This window comes from Agelaius tricolor, unplaced genomic scaffold (assembly GCF_023055355.1).
Source record: "Agelaius tricolor isolate 1412-34295 unplaced genomic scaffold, bAgeTri1.0.p SCAF_10, whole genome shotgun sequence".
NCBI lineage: Eukaryota > Metazoa > Chordata > Aves > Passeriformes > Icteridae > Agelaius > Agelaius tricolor.
The window spans coordinates 24,920,144-24,935,044 of record NW_027269270.1 but is presented as its reverse complement, the minus strand read 5'-3'; the positions used below and the strand labels follow the sequence as shown (position 1 = coordinate 24,935,044).

General features: G+C 41.9%; 1 protein-coding gene across 9 annotated transcripts in view; it reads right to left on the bottom strand.

Annotated features, from left to right (window-relative positions):
* Positions 1 to 14,901, bottom strand: part of SLC15A2 (solute carrier family 15 member 2) — a 61,776-nt gene that overhangs the window by 31,029 nt on the left and 15,846 nt on the right. For all 9 annotated transcript variants that reach the window (XM_071435255.1, XM_071435254.1, XM_071435259.1 and 6 more), the window contains 7 exons: positions 13,926 to 14,013; positions 13,162 to 13,303; positions 11,237 to 11,329; positions 10,048 to 10,147; positions 4,995 to 5,085; positions 2,862 to 2,939; positions 186 to 268 (listed from right to left, as the gene is read on the bottom strand). In XM_071435255.1, the coding sequence (XP_071291356.1) occupies positions 186 to 268; positions 2,862 to 2,939; positions 4,995 to 5,085; positions 10,048 to 10,147; positions 11,237 to 11,329; positions 13,162 to 13,303; positions 13,926 to 14,013 (675 nt within the window). The remainder of the gene's footprint in view (positions 1 to 185; positions 269 to 2,861; positions 2,940 to 4,994; positions 5,086 to 10,047; positions 10,148 to 11,236; positions 11,330 to 13,161; positions 13,304 to 13,925; positions 14,014 to 14,901) is intronic.

Genomic DNA, 14,901 nt, shown 5'->3' with positions numbered 1-14,901 from the left:
AACAATTGAAAAGATGAAAAAATAAACTAGGACCTAAATGTGTTTCTAAGTCCTTACAGCTCATCTGCAAGACATCCCAAAGCAGCATAGAGAAGAACTCCAAAAGTCACCTCCCCTTTCTCTTTGCATCTTTTTGTCCTGCAACCTCTGACTCACACATGAAAAAGAAAATTACACACACTTACACCAATGCATTTGCACACTTCCAGCAAGACATTTCCTTGTGGTGGTGTTTTTCTGTACAGTCCACTTCCAGCAATGAACACAACTGAAAAAAAATTATTATCCAAATGTGGATTCGCATGGCTGAAGCTCAATCCTGCACTGGCTTCAGGGAAGGATCACCCACCCCTGTATTCAACAGAAATGCTCTGCCCTTGGGGCACACAGGACTGCACTTCTAACTAAATGAATATACAGGAGTCCTTTAATGCCTACAGATGGAAGAAAATGCAACATCCTACAAGAGGCAGTGTGATCCCTAGAAAGTCACCACTGTCCTAATATCTGCTCTGGCACAATAGGCACCTCCACATCTGATTCACTCTGGGAAACAAAACTTTGAAAATTCACTTTGTCTATGTTTTTTGTAGATGAAACTTATAGTACAATTCACATTTAATTGCTGCACCTGATGTTGGAAATCAACCCATTGGAAACCTGTGAGGATTAATCCAGATACAGCACAGGCCCTGTGCACTTGCATCTCACACACATTTCAATGGAAACTGCCCAAAGATCCCTGCCTCACACAGAGATGTTAACAGAAATTACCTCCATTTATGATTTCCACAAAGGGATATACAATTTAAGATACTGTTTTATCCTGGTTTTCTCCCTCAAAGCACAAAGAATATCAGAATGAGACTGCAAAATCCTGTCAGAGATGGAGTTACCTGATTGTGTATCATTTATCCAGTTCTATGAGAGTCTTCGAGGACACTGGAATTCCAAAGAGATTAGTGGGGAGAAGCACCTTAAAACTGAGCATGAAATGCATATAATTAACTAACCTGAGCTTTTAAAACTACCCAGTTGTCTGGGTCAATCCATAGGCAATAGAGAATAGCAGATACTTCTGTCCTAACACAGGAAGCCTGAGACACTGCAGGGAACACACCTTTGCTTTTACCTGATTATGAAGACTTTTAGCACCCAGGTTTGACTTGCAGAACTTGAGACACCTCTGAAGTCAGTTTAGGTGAGTAGCACTTTGCATTTGTGCAAGTCACCCAGAGTGGGTAGCTGCACTACATAATTTTTAGCATTTCCCTGTGAAAATGTTCGTGCTTTTAAAAATGTGATTAGGTTTGCTGAACACCTTTTGGTGATGCCATTGACTCCTTTGGGAGCTTATGTTCCTGCTTTAGGTTTAGAATTTGGAATTAAATGGTATCAATCTACCCCATCCTTCAGGAGCAGTAGCAGCCCAGAAAATCTTGCTCTAAATCTGCCTCTAAATCTATCCTTGCTATCCCTTGCCACACAGGGAGAGTGCCAGTCAGGGCCTAAAGGGTATTTTCTCCACTTCTGCATGCTACTCACATAGTCAAATATATCACTTCCCAGAGCATTTTAGCATGTTACAAAAGAACAGAGAGCTGCTTTGCCAGGCAGGACGTGGAATCTGGCAGCAGGACACTAGCTAAAAACACATTTCCACCAATGCCCTCACTGAAACTGCAATATTTACACGTTCATTTTCCCCTGGGCAACTACTGCTGTGCTAGAAACATTCAGCACAGCATGGTGCACACAGTGGGGCCCTAAACTGATAGGAACAGGCCACAGGGGAAAATAGAACCTTCTCAGGCCCGTGACCATGCACTTTTTTGAAAATAATTGCTGCAATGTTAGCTGTGGCCTGATAACATTTCTTCAGTTTCCTGATTCTTCTCCCTGATGGAAATTTGAGTGGAAACAGCAACATTCACATTCTCTGGGGGACAAACTTTTCAAATTCCAGATGCTGCAGTGAAATCACACAACTGCTTGGTCTCTCAGTGAAGGTAACCAGCAGAATGAGAAGTCACCCCATGCTGTGTCAAAAGCTCACACATGCAGTATAATAAGGGAACTGGTCTTCTCAGAGCTTGCAGCTGTGATACTAAAGCTGATGGGGTGTCCTCTGTACTGGCTACCAAAGGAGTAACATTAAAAATGGGGAGATTGTTGAATGTTTTATAAAGATTGAAGAAGAAATCTTGACAAGTACATTAATGGGGTTAAGATGCAAGTGTTAAGAAGCACAGGGATTGTGGCTGTCTCCTGACACTTGGACAATAAGGATTTTTTTATTGCAACATAATAATAAGTTGTCACTGCAATTGTGGGAATTACTTCAGCCAAGCAAAGTAAGACAGCTCAGAACAAACTAACATCTCATCTAGCTCCTTCTGCAGCACACAGATTCAGCAGCAGAAGTCTGAGCCATTGAACATGGCCTTGAACTGCACGAAGCCCATGGAAAGGTTAGAAGTGCCATGTTAAGCTTCTGTTCTATAAGCTGGGGATCTCTAAGGACTGCTCAGATTGCAGCTCAAAGGCCATGTCTGCTCATAGGCAAAGCTGCAAGCCATCAGGAGAATCATTTTGGTGCTTTTGCATTAGAGCAAAGCAATTATACTGTAAACATCCATGAGACCACCCCCTTAACAGAATCACAATAAAAGATAACAGTAAAACCATGCTCAACCCACCATCCATCAACTACTGCTATTTATTGCTGTTCTGAACTGGGAATTGTTAGGTGACCTTGAACCCTTTCATTTCCCATCACAGTATCCATCCAGAATTAGTGAATTTGTGCATTTTCTCATCTGTCCACAGACTCAAAACTGGTAACTCCTATTTCCACTCACCAAGTGCCAACACCATCAGTGCTGCTGGGACACCAAAAGCCAGTGCATAACAATCCTCTCCAAAACATTTCACATCCCCTGAAAAAGAAGTCAGGAATAAAAGCAGCTCATTACATCTAGACTTATGTTACTGGGGCTTTTGATTTGATTCCCTAAATCAGTCACCTCCCCTGGTTTTAAATCTTCTTTGCTGGTGCTTGACACTGTGAATTGAATCTCCTTGAAACAGTTGTCCTCCCTTGATGAAGACAATTTGGAAGCAGGGTTAGTGTCTGCCAGCAAAAGCAGCTGATAATGGAATATTGATGCAAACAGTAGAAGGGAGGGGGCAGACAAATAGGTATAAAGAAGTACTAGGAACTGTAATTGAGGGAAAAAAGCACAACATTTCAAATAACCTGAAGCCATTCTGTATTTGACTAGATCTAAATAACCAGTACTGTGCTGCATCAGTCTTAAATGAAAAACCTGAATCTGTTTTCATAGCGACCTACAGTGGACAAAGAGGGAGCCAATGCCTGCACTGTGTAAGTGGGAGCCCAGGATAAGCCCCAGAACTCCAGTTCCCTTTCTCACCACCACCAATCTCACTAGGGCAGCCTGCTTCAAATGTCAGGTCTCGCAGCAACCCATTAGGAAACCAGGTGAGTTACAGCATGGGTTGCATCAATCTGAGCTCTGGGTCACTGAAACCTGTGCCTCTTGGACCAGGTCAGATCTTGCACCGTCCTCCGACTGCAAACAGCAAACCAGCAGTGGACTCTGTCTTTGAATGCCAGGGGCCAGACATTACTGAATTCTCACATGGATAATGACAAAATGGCTAAAGTAAGCCAACAGAGTTAAAAGGAGACCAATCCATGAAGCCCTCAGCTGCTCCTGTTTGTTGTAGCTGGAAAATTCCAGCTGCACAGCTGTGGGCATGCATAGCATTTATTTACTTATTTTCAGCAAATTAGCTAAAATCCAACAAAGCTGAGAGCATGGGCTCTCTGGGCACACTGAGCTTTTAACACGTTAAATGAATTGGACTTCTCTACCTAGAAGTATATATTTTGTATTTGTACCAAATGTCTACAAACTGCATTTCCTGCTCTTCCAAGATAAGATTTCACACTTAGCAAGAACATTACTCTTTCCCCATCCTCTCCAGTTCCATGCTGCAACTAGTTTATACTGGCTCATGTTTTGATACTTCAAGGAACTGGATTTTCATCTGCCCATTGACGACTTTAAGCAAAAACCCTTCCCAACCGAATGCTGACCCAGAGACACCAGAGAATAAACAAGTAAGAAATACAGCATTTGTCTTTGTCCCTGTGCATGGTGTAAACACAAGACAAGAGCCTGTTAAAATGAGACTCTAAACAAACAGAGCCTTCTGGAAGCCATGGAATGGAATGGAAAACATGGCAACTAAATGTGAAGACTACCTTGTCCCTGTCCCCATCACCTATGGCCTGCTGCTCTGCCCCTGTGCCTGTGTTTAGAGTGTGCCAATCCTTCTGGCTTCGAAGCGCTGCAATACAATGAAGTAAGTGCAGCAAGGCTTAGGGACTAAAAAGGGTTTTGCAAGCAGGCTGGAATATAAAGTAGGACTTAAATGGGGCACAGGCCTGTGCTTTGTCTTCAAGGCTAGTTGCTCAGGGCAGCAATCTTGCAAGCAGATCCACGCAGACAAGCCTGAGTGCCAGGACAGAGCCCTCCAGAAGTCAGCAGCACCCCATGGGAGGGAGAAGGTAGGAGTTTAAAACCAGACGTGCTAAGTTTTTCAGCCCTGATACTGCACAGGACAGCAGAGCTCATTTCCCATCCATAGTTTACCTGAAGCCGAGTTCTTCACTGGCAGTGGGGAATAGATGACCATATAGGTCCTTCCACTTTTCATGTTTTAATTCTGCAGTTCAGGCTGGCTTTGAAATACAACCAGGAATATAATTTCTGTGAGTTGTCTGTCTGTATCATAAATCTGTTATGCTGCTACAGCAGGATTAACAAGGTGTAAATGCAATACACTGACCACTCCACAGATAATATAATTTCTGCCATTCTGTTGTCATAAGAGTCTAACTATGCACAGTAGAGTAGTTAGAGGGCAGGTAATTTATTGTTTTATTCTAAATCCACACTGACCTCTTAATACAGGAGTTACAAACGTGGAGATCAAACTTCCAGCATTAATGGATAAATAGAAGATGGAAAAAAACTTGCTTCTCTCTGAGGTCTAAAACAAGAGAAGACAATGTCAATGTCATGGCTAATACACAGCATTGGGCTTGCAAATTGAACACTATCAATTCTCTCGTTAGGAAGGCTGGGTAAATATTGACACAAAGTGCATAAAATGTTAAGCAAACAAGCTCGTGTTCAGGTGATGGTAAATGCTCACACAAATCAGCTCACGTTACTTGAGAAGTGCTTTGGGGCTTTTTGGCATTTCAGAGGAAAAGCTGCTGCTTTGAGAGTGTATTGAAACTGGAAGGAGGGGAAAGCATTTACTTATTCAGAACAAGTAGCATGATTCAGATCCTTTGTCACCTAATTCAATCCAATTTGGCATGGTTTGACAAGCTCATAATTTCTTTCCATGTCTGAGCTCTTTTTTTTTCCCCTCCTCTCCTGCGTACAAATAGAAAAAGAAACCTGTATATTTTAAGGAACTGGTAATCACAGCATAGATGAAAGAGTGCCAGCAATTGAGAAGTATCCATCAAAGAGGAGACCATCAAGGTGAGGCCAATCAACCTCAAACTATATAGGGTAAATTAAATCTAGGGGAGCAAATTCAAGAGCCTGATGGAGGGATGAACTCTAAGAGAAAGAGTTTTGAATTTAACCTAAGCTGTAATATATTATAGTTTATAGAGTCAAAGAATTCATGCTGATCTTCTTTCTTCCTGCATAATTCATAATTTGGAAGGAATCAAGAATTTGATGCAGAGTTTGGTCCTTTGTGCAGGAGTAATGTGTGTGTGCAGTCTCTCCTTGCTTGTGGGAGGGACATTCATGCACAGTCACACTTGTGCTGTATACAGTGTTAACCTCCTCCCTGCACCTGGGTGGGCCAGCAGAGAGGGAAAACAAAGGCAGGCTACCTGACCCACCCCGTGCTCATGCATATGAGCAGCTCTGGGACACCTGAGCTGATAAAGGTAGAAGGGAAAATTGCATCAGACATTGCATGGTGCCCGACAGAGAGCTCCCAGGGCACCTTGAGCCTCATCTCTGTGACCTGAGCAACATTTGAATGCAAAGCTTTAACTTAGCTGAGGGCTAGGAAACTCCTCAGGGACTGTTGTTCTGTCTCCTTTCCTTCTAATGTGTCCTGCTTCCGTCTGCTCCCTGAGACAACAATACTCACGAGGCTAGAAAACTGGAGAAAGTGTGAAGAATTGCAGGCAGCTAAAAGAGGACAGCTGTAAAGTAATGAATCCTGAGCTCCAAAAATGTAACAAAACTTCCTGTAACTGATGGTGCAGCCAACAGGAAATATTGCTACTGGGTATGGCAAGAAGCCTCTTATCACAGGGGATTACTGCAGGGGAGAAAGGGAGGTGGGAGACTGTGAGAGGGCTTTTCTTTCTGCCCCCTTGTAAAGTGGGTGCTGAGAAGGTCAGGGTGAGAGCCCCATCACCTCCCACTGCCACCCACCAAGGAGTCTGGGGGTCTCCTTGCTTGGATTAAGGGCTTTCTGCCGTGACCCAGCACAGTTAGGAAGACCCCATCAAGTGAGCTTTTGGCTTTTACACAATTTTATTTCCTAGAGTTTTCAAGGCTGACCCATACATTCCTCTTAAATTATTTATCCTAGGCAAAAGGATTTGAAAGCCTTATAAAAATCATCTCAATGGCATGTTCTCATGGTTAATAGAAAACAGCAGTGGGTCTTACTATCTGTTATATTCCTTTCCTTGCTGGTAGTTTTGATAATCCAGAACTTTCTACTGCTAAACTAGTAAAATTATATTTTCTTTTTCATTCTACCTTTGTGACCAGTTATTTGTCATCATAGAGAAAACTAGAGAAATGAGCAGCCTCAGCAATCTTCCCCATTCCTGGATAGCCCTTGCATGACTTGTCGAGGGTGGTGTAGTAAAACCCTCACAGTCCTGCCCTCTTCTAGCCAAATTGTCATGGCATGTCTCTAACCCCTGATATCTGAGCAAATCAAAATTTCTGGGAGCTGTGATAAACTCAAGCATGCCACTCTTGACATGACAAAGTCTAGAGCAACAATTACTAAAAAGAATGTGGTAGTAAGAGAGGAGGATAGTGATGCATAAAGAATTTGGAGCATCTTATTTCACACATTTTCAGATTTTAGTGATGGAAAGAAAAACAGAAAAGCTGAAATAACTACATACTGACTGAAATAACTGATTTTCAGTCAGAAAAGCTGAAATAACTACAAAGACAATGACCCTGCAGCTTGCAAATTATACTGATTGGAATAAAGAATTTCGTCCCTATTGTCTTAATCTTTAGAGCAGACACACATTAACAACATGATTTGGATTAGCTAATTTGAGAAAAGGTACTGTACATGATAATCCTGATCTCCTTGGCAACCAGAAAATAAAGAAACAAAGAAAAGCTATTTAGCACCTTAAACACCATACTGCATTGTTTGAAAGCAGCTTTGGTCCCTAATTAATGTGTGCAGCAGCTTCACATTCATATAACATATTGTAAATATAATTTTGTTCAGGCATTCTTAACTTGGACTTCTAATCCCATAGACAAAGGCATTTGGAAATCTCCTGCAGATAAATCTGTTTTCCCTATCTGACCTCCCACCAAATTAGTCCCCATCACTGTCTGTAGTTGTACCATTCTCAAAGCGGCAGATCCAAGACTATTAAGCTCCTGAAGTACTTTAGAGAGAATCAGATTGATGTTGTGCATTTACCTCAAAACATAAACTTGTCTCTAGGAATAGCAGGGGTAATTTAGTTATTTATACACAGAAATACCTCATTCCAAGTTTTCAGACAAAACAAATAAGCCCGTGCACTTAAGGACTCAGATGAAGTTTATTGGCATCCTGAAAATTAAGGGGGAATCAAATGCTTCATTTCATAGTGAATTTTTAAAACTTATTTCAGCCTACCTGGAGTGGAAGAAAATAAAACATAAGACCCCTCAAACACCACTCCAGAGGAAAGAAACATTCTGTTGGCCTCAAACCTTTCACTCCTTACAAAATCAAAACTTCTCATTCCAATTCTGATGACTTAAACTTCCTATCACATAGCATAAAACATTTGTTTCTTCTGAAAGGCCAAGTCATTTCAAAATGGCAAAATAGAAAACGTTCTATTTTGAAAAGAACGTTTGAAAAAGAACGAATAGAGCAGAAAACATTGTTCTTATCAGAATGCTTTTTACAGTCTTCTTTCTCTAAATTAGTTTTTCTTGAAGGTAGCACACAGGTGAATGTTTGATAAATTTGTTGGAGAGATGTAGTCTGAATGCTGGAGAATAGGCAGAGGCCTGCACAACCACAGGCAGTTCAGGTTTTTGCTCTGTGATGCAGCTGTAGTTGTAAAGTTGGAATAATAATATGTATGTGCCTGAGAGGGGTGCTGAGATTCATTAGCTGAAGTCTATAAAACACTCTGAAGATAAGTGTTACCTATTATCATACTGTAATTAGGTGGTAATTGAAAGATGCTGGATAAACACTATTAATCATTAATATTCATAGAAGTAGCACTTGTGTAAATGCTGCTGTTGGACCTCATAGAATTCTTTTGGGACAGCTATTGGTGCAGCAAGCCAGGATGTCCATGCACTGGGATGCATGCAGCTATCCCAGAGCATGTGTGCTGTGCTGCCATGAAGCACATGACATCATGTAGACATGCCTGCAGGAGGATCTGCTTTGGACAAGTGACCACAGAACATCCTATGTTTTGTTACTTCTTAGTAATCATAAGCTTCATCACTTCAGCATCACTCAGTTCATGTGCAGAAAGCACAACTCTTCCCAAAATTTTAAATTTAGTCTATATTATTTCATTACATGTTGACTTCATATTGGGGTATTGCAAAAGACAAGGAGAAAACTGCCCTACTGGGCTCCTTGTCCAAGGGGCCAACTCTTATCTAAATTTACCAGTGCTTTTCCTGACACACTGTTAGTCTAATGTCCTTCTTTAATGCCTCCATTGATGGTAATTTCCATCTCACAAAGGCCCTAGTATTTTCCAGTGTTTCTCTAGATCTACTTCTGGAAAAAATTTTCACACTGTCAGTCCTAAATAATCCTCCTTCAGTTTAAGCCTACTCACCACAGACCCCCACACTTATTTTCTTTTTTGTAGCAGTGGCCTTCTACATATTTGAAGACTTATGCCCTGCACACAACTTGGTGATTTGAATACTTGTCATTGAGAAAACAGAAATTTTTATTTGTGTGTTAGGTCAACATAAATCTATTTAACTTCAAATCAATTGAAAAATTTAGCATTTTGCCTGAGGATTAGCACTTCCTGACCTGCTTTGCTTCCTTAAGCACTACCTTATCCCTGGTTTAGCCCCTGTTCTGAATAATGGGAGTTTGAGATTAGTGCAGATGAGGAGCTAAACATTCAGGACAGAGAATGAGGACACAAAGCACCTGGACTACAATTCTCAGGATACACAGCACAAACACAGCTAAACAAAAACATTTTCTCAACTCTTCAGAACTTTCCATTCTGAAATATCCAGAAAACATTCTGGCATTACTTGCAAAAGACTAGAATTTCCTATAGTTATTTCTGAACAACATCTGAGACACAGACTATGACTGATTTGAGGAAAAAGTCCCACAGAAGTATAGGCTGGTGATAGTCTTTTCTTTCATTTGCCATATTCCACTGCAGTGCATTATAATCACCCTTATTAAGCTGTGATATATACAGTTCTGTGATATGCAAGACAGGATTTTTCAACTACTCTGTTGTCCAATTAACGTTTAGATGATTTGATGCAATTATGACCTATCCTTTTCAGTATCAATTCTGTTCTGCTGTCATTTTGCCTTCCTGAAGCATCTAGATTCTCTCAAGTCCTACCTCATGCCTTAGTATGTCTTTTCCAGCAAACTAGCCTTCTTCTAGCACAACAGGATTTTCATCACATAAATATCCTCACAAAGTAAGCAGACACTGAAGATTTTAGGAAAGAAAAGAAGTCTTACATGTTCCTCTTCAAACTGGTCCCCACCAAATGCAGAGACACAGGGCTTGATACCTCCCGTTCCAAGGGCGATCAAAAACAGACCAACCATAGACAGGACCCTTCATGCAAGAACAAAAATATCACCATTGCAAAACCTTTCCACAGTTTATGAGAGCATTTTAGTGCCACCCAACCATGATTCCTCTGATAGTGTTGTCTTTTGCACATGGGTAATGATGATGAGCTAAATAAACAAACAAATTAAGTATCCTAATAATTTGAAAAACAAATTAATTATCCTAATTTCTGCATTTCATACCAATCAATTAACCAAACTGGTTTTGTCAGTTTCTTGTTGTTCTGAGGTCCAATGGACATATAGGAGATCAAAGATCTGTGGAATTATTTTTACTTATATGACAACAAAAGGCATCAGAGATCAATTGAGAAAAAGAAAAAAAAGAAAAAGGGGAGTACTTTTTGCAACCTTGTAGCCTGGGTAAGAGCAGACAAACTGAATAAGGCTCATTCTTGTATGCTTTCTACTTCCCAGTGGTTTTCGAAATACCATTATTGGCCTGACAGATTATGTCTCTAGGGAACAGGAGTATCAGGATTGACCAGGTCTGGGACAAAAGAAAACTGTTCTGTAAACAACATGTGCTCCTGCCTGCATGTGCATATTTTTTGAGCCATGACTACACAGACAAAACCAGCTTGGTGGTTTCAGAGACACTACTCTGACAAACCTATCAGCTCAGAATCTGGAGGGTTGTATCCTGTGGAAGAGACAGACCCTTCCCCTGTCATCAGAAAATGTATTTCAGTTTTGTGTTCCTATGCACATGGGGGAACCTTGCTGAGCTGGGCAGCTGTGCTGATGAAATGAGCAGGCTCCAGGAAGGAGCCTGGTGCAGGCAGTTGGATACAGGAGGCCAAACCAGTAGCATGGTATAGCAGAGAGGAGTGATCCCAATGCCTGTGCCAAAGGGGTTAGAGTCTGTGTGGTGACTTCCAACTCTGTCTGGAATGTTCACACACTAGATCCACCCTTCTGCTCTTACTCAGACATTCCTAACCCTTCCCTGATGAAAGTAATCCATGCACAGCCCCCAAAATGCTGGTCTGATGGAGATAAAACAAATTACAGACTTGGGTAAACTACCATCACAATCTACTAGAGCACTGTGGCTTCAAGGGCTACTTACACATGAACTGCCTGGTTGCCCAGGGATGGTATGGCACCGACTGACTTTATCAGATGGCCAACAACATACACAATGGAGAGGTAGATGATCGTCCTGCGAGGAAAGCAAACAGCAGTGACTGGAGGTGCTGGGTGATGTACAAGCTGAAAACAGAGTGTGCCCATGGGGCCTGGTATGGCAGCTCTACTTGGCTGGCACACAAGGAATTGGTTTGTTCTACCAGTGGTACAGTGGGCAGCTGTAATTCCTTTGTGTCAACAGTGAAGGAATAGATATGCAAATGGGATCAGATTAAGGAGGGATAGCCCATGCTTTATTTGTAGACATTACTGAACAGAATAAATGAAAAGTGTTCCAGTCTTGTCATGCATGGAAGACTGCAAAGAGAAGAGCACTGTTCAGGCCCAACTCAGTTTCCAGATTACTAATAACTGGCATTTTGTAGGATGTGCATAAGTGAATCTCTTGACGGGAAGGGATATCTAGCGACTGTCGCCCACATTCCACTCACCTAACCAACAAACCTGAATTAGGAGTGTGGTTTCCTCATTGTAAGTCTGTTTTGGGTCCCAAGTATCCCTGAAAGACTGAGCTCATTTATCTGTCTCCCATGCGTTGGTGAAGGGGAAGAAGAAATACGAGCAGGATGATCAGACTCTTGAGTGTATTCTATTCCTTCACCACCCTCTATATTAAGGGAAATCTATGTATTCTTGTGCTGAAGACACATACAGAGGTGAATCAAAGGACTTGTAAGGACAGAAACACTAGAAGTCCTATGAGCTCTGAGCATGGAAGAGGTCCCTGATGCATTCAAACCCTGGTTGCAACAGCTAATTTAGCACCACATCAGATCATTCCTAAAAGCCCCTCTTATCTGTTATACTGGCCAAGATTCAGCTACTACAGTAAAAGCCACTGCCCATGAAATTATAGGGATTACTCCAAGGAAAGTCTCTTGACTAACATGAGCATCTGTATAAGGATTTACCTTCTCACAACATCATGCTGCAAGATAAACATCCTCAAAACTAATGAACATTGCTATGTGACCTTAAATAATAAATTTAATAAAGTCCCACTGTTTTTTGTTTGGTTTTTTTTTCATTCAAATGGACAAGAAAATGACTAAAACTGAGCACAGAGAAAAAAAGGACACTGACAGCTTCTTAAGAACTTTCTTCTGGATAGGCATATGGCAGCTGCTTATTTCCTATAGAGACACTTCTGCCAGATAGCTTAGTCTTAGAAAAAAAAGTTCAGGTGCACTTCATCACCCTGACAGCCAAGACTTCTCAGACAATGAAAAAACAGTGGCAAGCAAAGAAAGTCCTATATCCAGCTGCTCATCACCATTCTGGGGCAGATTGTGCCCACACATTCTCCACAGCTTATCATCAGAAGGGAAGACTGCCTAAGGACTCTTACTCAGGAAGAATCTACCTGGTTATGTACTGATGGAGATGATTTGAGAGAACACAGGTTTCTTAGGCACAAAAGTGGGTGTGCTGATACATTACCCATGCTGTGAGAAGTGTAAGTAAGTACATTACAGTTAATGATATTTCATCTGAATCTGAGATCTACATGATGACATTGCTTCCTCACTGTCTTTGAATCCTTCTCAGAAGCAGACCATGGTAAACTGAAGATTAATTGCTCTACACTCTTCCTGAAGTCAGGTATGGAAGGACAGTGGAGGAAAAGGGTTATTGCAACATATAATTTGTCCCAACTTTGTTGCCTATTGGCCTTTGTGTTTAGACAAGCACAGAACAGCATGAGCAAACAGATCAGCTCTGTTAAAAGAGAGGAGCTGACCTTCACAAGTGTGTCTTTGCTGCACTCTGAGCTAGCTCAAAACTGGGAGCACACACAGCACTGTCCTTGCATGCTGACTAAATTAGAGAGAGGTCTTCACTTACTTGTATTTGCCCAGCCATGAGTCTGCCATGATGGCTCCGATGACAGGTGTGAAATAACACAACGCAGAGAAGGCATGGTACACAGCAGTGGAGAGATTCTCATCCCAGTGGAAGAAGCTTAAGAAATAGAGTGTCAGAACAGCTAAAAGGAAACAAACAACAAAAAAAATCATATCAGATAATTAATGTGTATATCTGCAAGGTAGATAAGGTAAGCAGGATCATGGTGGCAAGAAAACTACTGATTTGTCTAGCAACTGTGCAGTGCTGTAGAAAGATTTGTGCTTCCAGACCTGCTCCTCATAATCTCTGACACAGGAGAAGCTAAAATGAGATATATGAGAATCTGACATCCTTTGCTCATAAACAGTTATGTTTAGCTGAAAAACATATTTTCTAGCTTATCTTACCCTAACCTGTAGTTCTGTTTATGCACTTTTTCTATTTACAGATTAGGTGCCTGTAAGATTCAATTCCCAAACACACTGATTGCACATCAACTATGAAAGACATCACACAGTAGAAAACCAGGTTTGACATAAATGATTGTACAATAATTTAGACTGGAAGGTACATTTGGAGGCCTCTAGTCCCAACTTCCTCTCATCTTAGATACAGCAACAATGTTAGGATACACTGTTCATATGTGCATTCCAAAATATCAATTAACTTTGAAAGACAGCTGATACTACACCCAGCACAGCTCAGAAACACCAGTGCAGTTTGTGTAAAGACCTCAGGACAGCAAAGTCACAGCCACATACCTCTCATGCCATAGTAGGAGAAGCGCTCACAGAACTCGTTCACCACAATGAAGGCAATGCTCAGGGGGTAGTTGGAGCCACAGAGTTTCTGTGGGAGACAAACAAGAACATATCAACTGTCAAAGCCGCCATCCCAGCACCAGATTCCCACAGTGTCTGGGTGGTGGAGAGAAGTCCAGCCCAAAAACCAAGTGCCCACAGCTGCTTGACTGGCCTGTGATCTGGACTCAACGGAGAGAGTGGACCTCACAGTACTCTTGGTTTGATTAAGGCTCCCCAGTGAATCAGCCAGGCTGACATGAGCCCAGTAAGGACTGTCATGGGGATTCAGCAGCCCACCATGCTTGGAGCTCCAGGAACTCCACTGGAAGGATGCTACCAACTCTCGACTGCAATGCTAAAATGTCACTGATACAAAAAAAACACCTTTGGATGCCTTTTCTTCTGCACTCCACATAAAGCTACCACCCTGCCCCAAAACTGCTCCCTCTTCCAGTATCAGACCTTACCTCAGAAACTGGGAAACCCCAGGGATCTGCTGTCTGCTTCTGTGTGTAAAGCTGCTACCTCTCTCAATCTCTGCTCCTCACTTGTGCTGAGCTGTGCCACCATTCCCTGAAGCAGAGCATCAGCTCTCTGTCTGACACTCCCTCAGGCATGGCATCCACTTCATATTTCAAGATTGCTGGCACAGCTATGGATAATTCAATTTATTAATCAGAACTTTAAAAAAAAGCCAGTGATGAGACTGTCAAACCTGTCTAAGTGTGGCCACTCTTTGTCTGAGCCTGACTTTACTGCAGCTAACATCAGCACTTCCCAAGTGAAATACAAAGCATTAAACAGATGAGTCTTGGCATGACCCTGTGTGGGCCTCTGTCCCTCTTGCTACCCCACCGTGGTCTGAGCTAAGCAGCTTTCAGATTCCAGCTGCTTAGTGGCTCCACTGCCTCACAACAGGAAAGCAGGTTTGCAC